The sequence below is a fragment of the Papaver somniferum genome, chromosome 8 (genome assembly GCF_003573695.1).
Source record: "Papaver somniferum cultivar HN1 chromosome 8, ASM357369v1, whole genome shotgun sequence".
In the NCBI taxonomy this organism is placed as follows: Eukaryota; Viridiplantae; Streptophyta; class Magnoliopsida; order Ranunculales; family Papaveraceae; genus Papaver; species Papaver somniferum.
The window spans coordinates 99,434,499-99,445,507 of NC_039365.1; the positions used below are offsets into that span (position 1 = coordinate 99,434,499).

General features: G+C 36.7%; 2 protein-coding genes across 2 annotated transcripts; one reads left to right on the forward strand and one right to left on the reverse strand.

The window, feature by feature from the left end:
- The first annotated feature begins 301 nt into the window (after positions 1-301).
- On the forward strand, positions 302-1,920 carry LOC113301409 (adenylate-forming reductase 06235-like). Its single transcript, XM_026550190.1, has one exon. The coding sequence runs from the start codon at positions 371-373 to the stop codon at positions 1,661-1,663; it is 1,293 nt and encodes a 430-aa protein (XP_026405975.1). The 5' UTR covers positions 302-370; the 3' UTR covers positions 1,664-1,920.
- Positions 1,921-3,178: 1,258 nt separating this feature from the next.
- On the reverse strand, positions 3,179-6,362 carry LOC113302262 (malate dehydrogenase 1, mitochondrial-like). The gene is made up of 7 exons (XM_026551154.1): positions 5,980-6,362; positions 5,704-5,877; positions 5,447-5,615; positions 5,288-5,349; positions 5,029-5,153; positions 4,050-4,167; positions 3,179-3,529 (listed from the first exon to the last, which is right to left on the reverse strand). Exons 1-7 carry the CDS (start codon positions 6,259-6,261, stop codon positions 3,392-3,394), a joined length of 1,068 nt encoding a protein of 355 aa, XP_026406939.1. The 5' UTR covers positions 6,262-6,362; the 3' UTR covers positions 3,179-3,391.
- Positions 6,363-11,009: the final 4,647 nt, after the last annotated feature.

Below are 11,009 nucleotides of genomic sequence, written 5' to 3' on the forward strand. Positions count from 1 at the left end.
AGTTTCCTTGTCATATGAAACTACGTTGTTAATTCTGGTAATTGCTTGATCAACGGATACTTGTATTAACAACCAATAAAGCGATTAATCAACTAATCATCACATTAAGCTTTTACCAGGTCGTATCAAATTACAAGTTAATATAATCTCAAAGATTCTTATGCTATCATGGTATGTCTCTTGACTTTCTTCTTAATTTGTTTTCTTTTGTCTCACTCTCATAACTTAATTAATTATCTATAAATAGTTCTCAGAATGGGCATTGTTAACCATTCAATATCCTTTCCTCATATCTCTCTACGTCCAATCTCTCTGTCTCGCTCTTTAGTAAATTTTTCTCTGTACATCAATCTCTTTTCTGATCTCATAAATGGCAGAACATAAAGTAGCAAGGTTTTCAAGTTGTCGTGGAGTTGCCTTTGAGATCAATCCCGATAAAACAAGTCCATTTTCAATAACAACTCCTCCTGTAGTTGAAGCGCCCCAAGAGTCGTCTAATGCAACATGGGTATGGCTTCCGTGGACTCAAAAGAGTTCTTTCAAGGTGTTTCCAGCACCTTTAACTGGGTCATTTCATAGATCTCTAAGTCGACCTAGTAATCATTTCTGTGACTTAGATGTCGACGACGAGGATGATCATGATGATGAGACAATTTATGAGGATGATGAGGATGTAGATTTAGAGGCCTTCACTGAAGAAGATCTCGAGAAGCAAAATTCTGTTCGTAAGCCCTCGTTTAGATTGAAAACATCCATCAAGAGACAAGAATCACTGCTGCGAAAGATACCACCCAAAAAAACTCAATCCAGACTTTCAATCATTTTACTTGATCAAGGGCTTTTTCCCGTCTACAAACGACTGTTCGTTGTTTGTTTCACGTTAAATATGATCGCATTAACTCTCGCTGCAGTCGGGCGTTTCCCATATGCAAAAGAAAAGGCTGCTCTCTTTTCTATTGCCAATATACTTGCACTTGTTCTATGTAGAAGTGAAGCTATATTAAGGGTTGTGTTCATGTTAGCAGTGAAGGTCTTAGGAAGGTCATGGATCCCGGTACAACTAAGAACTGCAACAACTTCTTTTCTACAATGCCTTGGAGGAGTACACAGTGGTTGTGGCGTTTCCGCAATTGCTTGGCTGATCTTCGCTCTAATTCTGACCCTAAATGATAGAAACAACACTTCTTCAGAGATCATTGCTGTTGCTTCTTCCCTTTTATTTCTCATCGGTCTCTCCTCCTTGGCAGCATTTCCTCTTGTTCGCCATCTCCATCATAACGTTTTCGAAAGAACACATCGTTTTGCTGGTTGGACTTCCCTCCTTCTCGTATGGGTCCTCATCGTTCTTACCAATTCTTATGAACCATATCAAAAAACCTACAACTTCAGTTCATCCAGATTCATCAAAACTCAAGAATTTTGGTTCACGTTAGTCATCACTATTGTTATCATCCTCCCATGGCTAACAGTAAGACGGGTACCCGTTAGGATATCTACTCCTTCAAATCACGCATCCATAATCAAGTTCGAAGGAGGAATAAAGAGGAGTTCATTTTGCTGGTCTTCCCTACCTTCTCAACATGTACGAAAGAGTTGTATTAGTAGCAACAGGATCAGGAATCTGTGTGTTTTTATCATTCCTTTTGCAACCATCCAGAGCTGATGTTTGCGTAGTTTGGGTTGCTAAAGGAATCGAGCAGAATTTCGGGAAAGAAATACAACAAATGATGAGCGGCTTTCCAAAGGACAAGGTTATTGTTCACGATACGGCAGTTCTTGGTCGGCCGAATGTAGCTAAAATGAGCATCGATGCCGCGAAGAAATGGGACGCTCAGGTTGTGATTGTAACTAGCAATCCTGAAGGCAGTAGGGATGTTGTCGATGCATGCAAAGGTGCTGGGATTCCTGCTTTTGGACCTATTTGGGACTCTTGATTAATTCAAAGTTAACTAAGAGTATTTTAATTACTTGATAATGCTAATAGCCTAATTGTATTTTATTCAAAAAAACAGTATGTTATTCTTTTCAAGTTTCAAATGACTCATTTATAATCAGCTAATTCATGGGTCCAAATCAAATTGTACCAGAAATTAATTTTTGATCATATTACGATGGTTGTGTAACAATTTAGTTGACGAAAATTGAATACGAAAATATGTTAACTCAATGAAGTATGTCACTACGTTTTTTTCCTTCTGAGTTGGACTTCTAAGGATGCTTAGTTCTGCTTCTAATGGGAGACCGGAGACCCAATTAGAATCTCCGAACACGTTGACGACAGACACATCCGCACACTTTTTAAGTCGGCAGTCACTAGTCAATATTTTGAAATTGAGTACATATGTTGGTCAAGCTTTTCAACTCAACGGGTGATTGAAGGTGAAGTGCTAGGATTTGTCCATTTGGAACGGTTTGCTCTCCCTTGAGACCAAAAGTTGGAGTTGTCTACTTAATGTTTCTTCGTCTTTTGGAAAAGTTCACTCGTCAGATTTGATAATTCATTTTCACAAACGAGGACAGAAATGTTGAGCTGAATATTCTAAAAAAACAGCCTGTCATTTGAAACTTTATCCGTCGACTATTCCAGTATATTTGACTTACTAATCTCCGGGACCTCCGTCTAACCTGAGCATTTATATGGGCCTTGGCTGAGACTTTATCTTACGGAACTCAAGATTTTTCCTGCAAAACGATGTCTTCCTTGTGTCTGAAACCACTTACACAAGCCATGCCAGTGTAATAGCCATGCAAGTGGAATCCTACTACTACTCGGATAATATTTTTGGATTGATTTAGACAAGGTAGTGAATCCCTACAACTACTCGAGGGGCTAAATTTTTAACCACGGACCACGGCCCAAGACCTTACAAAAACATGCATGTTTGGAGTAACATCTCCAGTCAAATACAGTAAAAATTCCATATATTAATACATTTCGGACCTAACAAAATTATTAATATATATATATAGAGGTTATTAATATAGGGAGTTTATTCATTCTCTATATGATTTTATAAGTTGGGACCAAATATTTTATTAATATATGATTTTATAAGTTAGGATCAAATATTTTATTAATATATAGAATTTATTAATATATGGAGTATCGATATACGGAGTTTCTACCATATATACACCGGCTCCTGAAGCATGAACCGAAGGAAATGCAAAAAACGTCTGGATACAATGCAAAATATTGGGCATTTAAGAAAGCTCTGTTTGGAATATTATTTCAGACTAGTCTCTTCCAAAAGGAATTGATTATTAACCATACAACCTGCCGATTACTTCTGACAAGAAAAATTATACCCGGGAAGATTTTGCCACATTCAGCAGCCAACATTTCCGCTCAAAGAAATAAGAAATAGATCAAAACCTTTTGTTAAACTAATTACTGATTTGCAAATTTGACACCCTTCTCAATGGAGGATAGGAGTTCAGGCTTGAGTTTCTCCAAGCCTTCTTTCTCGAAGTCGGACATTGGACCCAATCCAAGTATTTCCTCAACGCCATTCTTCCCAAGCCTTACCTGCAAAGGCATAAATACGATTTTAGTTATGCAATCTGAACAAGAGTTTTACATAAACGAGTTATCTCTTCAAACCAGACAATGTATTGCCATGCATTAACAAGAGGATACAAAACTAGAATATAACTATGGTCTTGTGAAAGATGTAACAGCTCCTGCCTGTAAGAGGCAATTAGATGTCATACATAAAGTCAATCTAAAACTGTTCGCTCCAGAGTCTAGCCTAATAACAACCAAGGTCTTTACAAGGGTTCTCAACGATGGACAACGGATAAATTCCGTTGCTCTGACTTAGGTTTAGGTGCTTAGCTGGTCAAGTAGAAGCTGAAAGAGAAGCACTTGGGAAAAGATCTAAAAAACTTCGTCAGAACTTTCAACCGCACAGAGTATTGGTGCGGATTAGAGAAAGGGTAACAAGTTTGTCCAATTTATAAATTGCATCCTCATTACAAGATACAGATTCAAGCCTCAAAACAACGCTCACATCAATCTATTTTGTACATGAGATGGACTCGTTTACCTTAGAAGCGAAGAATGGAATGTCAGTGATGTTTGATTGAACATAAGAACATTCCACAATGTCTGGAACCCCATTGAGGCCCTTCAAGCAAGCATCAGCGAAGACAGCTCCAGCGTAACTGCAAAAAACATGAGATTCAGAGTCACACCTAAATTTATCTGATCAAAGAATAAAAGTAGCAAGAAGAAACACCTACTACATCTGGCATGGGTATCTATTAACGGATACGCATTATTTCGAAGAAACTAAAGAAGAGATATTCAATATAAGAAAACTTGTGCGCGGAACACTTTTGACTATGCACAGAATCTGGTTTGAACTACGAAAGAAATTTAAAGGAAATATGAACCATACCCCCATACAATTTAAGAACAGGGACAAATGTAGCTTAAAGCCTTGACCAGTCTACTCAGAAACTCACATGTTGCTTTATAAGAACATGGAATCTAATTTGCAACTTGAGAAAAGAAGAAGGAAACAGAACATACTACTAATATACCAAAGGAGAGACGCATTGTTTCACTTGATTATTACCTTGAAAATCAAACTTTTATGCAATACAAATAAAAATACCCTGACTACTAAAATAGAGTCAAGGACCAAATAAAAACAATATATGCCAAAGTAACCACATGCATTCTTAGCAAGAAATCAAAATACACCTAAACTTTTCTTTACTGGTCTTTGCAGGTTGTGCAGCAGTGTCAAGATACTTAAGCTCAACCGCAACTGAGAATATGACATGAGTGAACGAGCAACTAACGTAAAAATGTCAAAACATGCTTTACATTTTCTAAGGAATGTCTTCTATAACAACATGTCAGCAAATGAGAACTCATTTGAACTTTGCTGTTAGGCCATCATCGAATAAACACGGAATCACTTTAAGCAGTTTATGCAGAACAATTAACTGTAATATTATCAAGATAAATGCAATGCTAGGTAATGAGAAAAGCTGAATGTTCATGATTTGACTTACGCCATGGATAGAGTTGCGGATCCCTTTCCAGCCTTTGCTTCAACAACTTCTGTTCCACCATCTTGTGTTCTCTTGGTAAGAGCTGTAATCTCTTCGTCTGATAGATTGCTTCCCTTTGGTGCTGCCTGATAAGAATTTGAAAAAAAACATGGTAACAAGGAGGTCAAAATCTGAATTTGGCTTGATTCTAAAAACCATGTAACAAGGAAGATCAGAGGAATAATTATCATACAGGTCAAGACATACAAACGAAATCTACCTGAGAAAAGAGAGGGAGAATGGTAATTCCAGCATGTCCACCAACAACAGGAACATTGACATCTGAAAAACATTCAAACACATCACAAATGAAAATCAAATCAAAAACCTAGTTTTGCCTATAAAATGGACACCAGAAGTAAGAATAATAGAACCATACCAGCTACGTTAACATTTGCCTTTCCAGCAAAGAAAGTCCTAGCTCTAACCACATCCAGTGTGGTAACACCAAAGAGTCTCTTCTCATCATATGTTCCAGCTTTCTTGAAAATCTCAGCGGCAATTGGCACAGTTGAATTTACAGGGTTGCTAATCATGTTCACCAAAGCCTACATCATTGACAAAATACTTAAGCTTAGTGAAATACTAACCAAATGAGTGGAAAAAAAAATCTACCACAAAATAAAACAATCTTACATGTGGGCAGTACTTAGCGATGGCTGTGCAAAGAGTCTTAACAATACCAGCATTGATATTGAAAAGATCATCACGAGTCATTCCAGGCTTTCGTGGTACACCAGCTGGGATAATAACAAGATCGCATCCATCTAAAGCTTGAGCCAATTGAGCTTCGCCCATATATCCAGCAACCTAAACTCAATCAAACAACACATATAAACTAAAGCCCAATTCTGGAATCAGATCTGATCAAAAACCTAAACCCTAAGAGAGAGAGATAGAATGGTAACAAACCTCGGATCTGGTGTTGATATGGCTAACATCAGCAGCAACACCAGGAGTTCCAGCAATATCATAAAGTGAAAGACTAGAAACAAGTGGGTTAAGCTTCATTAAAAGAGCTAAAGGTTGACCAATCCCTCCAGCAGCACCTAATACTGCAACTTTTCGGGCTGGGGCTGATTCTGATGAGAAACATCGCCTAGCGAAATGAGTAGAAGATGTACTAGTAGATGGTGAAGATGTAGATACTCTTCTGATCGCTGATTCAACAGATCTAAACATTGAAGTCCTCATTTTCTTTCTTTCTCTCTTTGCTCGCAGAAGAAGATAGAGGAAAAGAAAAGAAATTTGGAGAGAAATGAGGGTTTTGCAAAGGAGAGAGGAAGGGGTGTATGTGTATCTGAGTTTTATTGAAAAGTCCGCCTATTATTATTGTTGGATTAAATGAATTCACAGACCCAAGAACAAGTATTTACAATATGGACCGTTGGATTAGAGAGTTTGACAGCCGTGAGCTTTTCTTTCTTTCAGTATCTGTTTGACACTACTTGCACGAAACTCAGTTTTCGTACGGAATAGCCAAGGGATAGCATAACACAGTAGTGAGGTTTCCTGAGAAACTTTTACCTTAGCTTTAAATAAGATATGGCTAACGGAAAAGGGTCACCAGAGTGCTTGTCCTTATACAAACAAACTAATACATATTTCCAACAGAAATACTGAAAAAAAAATATGGTTAACATGTACATGATATTGGTATCATCATTCAGTGACTTTACCATTATAGTACAGTGAATCGACAAAAGAACTTAACATTTTTTAAACAAATAAGCGGACTTATATTACACAAAAAGGTTAATTACATCGTGAGCTATATGGGAAACTAACAGAAGAAGTGGTTGAGACCATCGCTCCGTGCACATTATTTTCGAATGGTAGCTTTATCTAAAGCATCTACTGCATTATTACAACTTCTATACACAAACTCAAACGACAAATAGAGTTAATACTATACAGATTTTCTCATTTTTAAAGAAGTGGAACACTTTTTTTCTAGGAGGAAATGTAGAATGTTATTGTAGATAATAAATGATACTTAGATTATTTGTTTCAAAATAACTGGAGATCAACCATGAGTAATCGTCAATTCCATAGCTTCTAACGTAACCCAAGCCATTGTTTAATGAACAATGATAGCCTTTTCAATGTTAGGAAAATGGATCAATATTGATTTTCAAAAAATTCAAAGGTGGGGGTTTCCAGGTAAGAGTCAAAATGTTACTAGATCCAGGAACGCCAGTCATTAACAAATGCATAACTTAAATAATAAGAAGCAACGTAAGAACCTACTTGATGTATGGCAGAGCTTGGATTAGGTTTAAGTGTTAGAGCACTGCTCGGTCGAACTCGCAAGTTTTGTTATCTCAAACTTGTTGTCAATGTTGCACAAAACTATATCTTGATTTCTAGTATACTAAAGTCAAGTGTCAGAATATGATTAATATGGTAGTTGAGCATCAGACATCACGGAATAATCCTCGAAGATTAAAGACTGAAGAACAAACGAAGACATTTGTGAGAACTTCATTAAAAAGAGGTATGTGAAGAATGAACCATCTTATTTACTCATGGAATTTACCATGATATCTTATGAGACTATGTTGTATGATTTTAGTATATTTAATACTCCAAAAAAGAAGTTTCGAGTCAAGCTTGTCTTGATAAATCTCTCGAAATATGATTCAAGCAATGAATGTTCACATATGCTTAACAATATTCGTTAAGAAAAATTTATTGTTCATGAGCTATTTTTCGTTCAAATTGATCATTTGGAAATCGCTCAAGCAATGATATTTATTATCTATGTCCATTAGGAAAGTTTTGAATTGTTTAAAGAGAGTTTTAGAACATTTTGAATTCTAGATACAGGCCTAGGTACGTGTACCCTGTTGATCTGAGTTCGAGAACGAGGGAGAGGTACGCGTACTGGGATCTGAGTTAGTGAGCGGCTAAGGTACACATAGTCGATATGAGTACCCTTAAATCCTGAGTTCGCGGACTCTTCATGAGTACGTATACCTACCTAATCTTGAACTGGGCAGAAGATCTCGAACTGTTTTACAAACTTGTTTAACTTTTGCGACAACTCTCATAAACACTTCTAAGAAAACTTTGTTTACCAAATCTCTTGAACTTGTGAATCATGGTGTTAGAGCACTGCTCGGTCGAACTCGCAAGCGTTGCTATCTCAAGCTTGTTTATCAATGTTAGTGATCAAAACTATAAGTCTTGATTTCTAGTCTACTTATAGATGTCTCGGACTAGGATATATTGTGTAGTTGAGCATTAGACTTCACAGACGTTCATCATTGAAGACGAAGAACTACTAAGGAGAGCTTGTGGAACTTCAACAACAAAAAGGTATGTGGAGACTGAAACTCATCTATCACTTGGAAAGTCTATTTCTACTCTATCTCCTATATTGAGACAAAAGTTACGATATAGTTTTCTATTATACACATTTGAGATTTCAAGATGAGTTTAACTCGCTTGCATATTTCTCGGAATATGTGTTGGAAAGCTTTCGTTTCGACCAAGTTCATCTTGATCATGTGAAAATCGTCGAGCAACATCTTATATAATTTGTGTGATATAATCATTTGGTGTAAACTTGGAATGTTTCAATTATGATTATGTCAACAACTTGAAAATTGCTTTGATGCTAATAGTGTGTGAAAACGTCTATTGTCATCCTCTAAGAAAGTTTCAATGATTGAAATAAGAGTTTATAATACTTAACCATCATTGGATTATAAACATATGTGCATTCTTGCATGTATGTGATCCATGATCGGAACTAAAGTATGCATACCCGTATGCGTACTTGAAGTTGTGAAATTTCGTGTACCAGTAAACATACCGGTATGCATACTTGCGTAAGGTATAGGTCCATAAATTTTTGCTGGGATTTGGAAGTGTACTAAGTATGCATACCAGTTTGCATACTGGCGAACCCAAACTTAGACCGGCTACTTAAGTATGCGTACCCGTTTGCATACTTGAGTGGTTAAAGTTTTAAAATCGGTTGGCTCATGAACTAATACATTTATATATTAAGGAATGCATTCTTCGCAAACCATGGCTATAATGTTCATGAATTGATTCGAGTGAATCAAACTGATTTTGCTTCAGTTGTGTTCTTGTCTACTTCTATGAGAATATAGCAATTGAACAACTCTTTAACTAGTTTCATTTGAGTCATTTGAACTAGTTATGGTTAAGATGAACAAGGTTGATATGAGAGTATTCATATGGCTAACTTTTTTAACTATTGTTGAGCCAACATGGTGTACACGTTTAGGTACGGTTACATAAACCTAAATGAGGGTACATTTCATTTGTGTATAATAAACTTAGTTCGATCTAACAGTTGAAAGATATTAGCTTGAATCTAATCAGGTTTTCATCTAATGGTGAATATTGAATGCGTTGTTACCAAGGTAACTTAGATTGAAAACCTTGATTTGAAAACTATATAAAGGAGAACTCTAACAACTGGGAAACCTAATCCCCACACCTCATGTGTGATACTAGTTGCATAAGCTAGAGTCGATTCTCCTTTAACCTTAGGATTTTCACAAAACCGTGTAGGTTAACGACTTGAAGACTTCATTGGGATTGTGAAGCCAGCCCCAACTATTTTCTCTATAGTTGCGCGATCTGATTTTGCTGTTTCTATCGTGTTTGAGTATGTTTTTCCTTTAGATCGGCTCGAGATTTAATCTCCAATAGGAAAGATAAAAAATAGTCACAAACATCTTCGTCTCATACCTTGTTTTGCTAACATACGATTAAGATTATTGTGAGGTGATTGATATTTCTAAGTTATTCTTCGGGAATATAAGTCTGGTATATCAATTGGTTCATGTTCACCTTGATTTATCGAAAGACGAAACAAAACTCGTAGGTATTTCTGTGGGAGACATATTTATCTATTCATATAGACTTTTTTTGTATGAGACAGATTTGTTTATCAAGTCTTCGAATTTGGGTGGTAGCAACTCTTGGTTGTGGGTGAGATCAGCTAAGGGAATCAAGTGTGTAGTATCATGCTGGGATCAGAGACGTAAGGAGCGCAACTGTACCTTGAATCAGTGTGAGATTGATTAGGGTTCAACTACAGTTCGGTACGAAGTTCATCGATAGTAGGCTAGTGTCTGTAGTGGCTTAATACAGTGTGGTGTTCAAATCTGAACTAAGTCCTTAACAAAATTTTAGTGTCTGTGTTATTTTTTTTCCGCATTATATTTTGTTATATAATTGAAATATCACAGGTTGTGCGTTGAATCGATCAATTGGGAAATCCAACCTTTGGTTGTTGATTGAAATTGATTGATCCTTGAACATTGGTCTTTGGTACCGTTCAAGTTATTTCTCTTATATTCAGTCGGTCTCGCAAATTCCTATTTGTTGATTGCAGATTGAAGTGGGAGATAGAGATACAAAACTCTTTGATATAATTTTCTCTATATTGAGTCTAACTGTCTAGTTGATTCTCTTGAAAGTATATTGGAGTTTGTCTGTTCAGATTGCCAAACGAATTGTTGGGTGTGGTTGTTAGACCCTCGCTTCTTCAATTGGTATCAGAGCAGGCAAACAAATTTAAGACCTTATAAGTTTGTGTTTGTAGCGACCTGAATATCGACAGAAGTGTTATCTGCATAAATGTACCACCAGTCTTCGGTGGATCAAATTACTTATGGTGGAAAATGCTATGTGTTCCTTTCTTCAAGCGCGTGATTTTCAATCATGGGTTTATGTGGTTAATGGCTATAATCCTCTGGTAGTTACATAAGGCGGTGTAACAGTTCCAAAGGATATTGGTAGATATGATGCCGCCGAGATTCTTGATGCAAAGCAAATTTCTGATGGGTTAAACGTTATCATTCATGCCATTACCCCAAAGCTCCAGCATCATGTGACTACTTGAACAAATTCTATAAATGTTTGGGATACTTTAGCAACCGTATTTGAAGGAAATA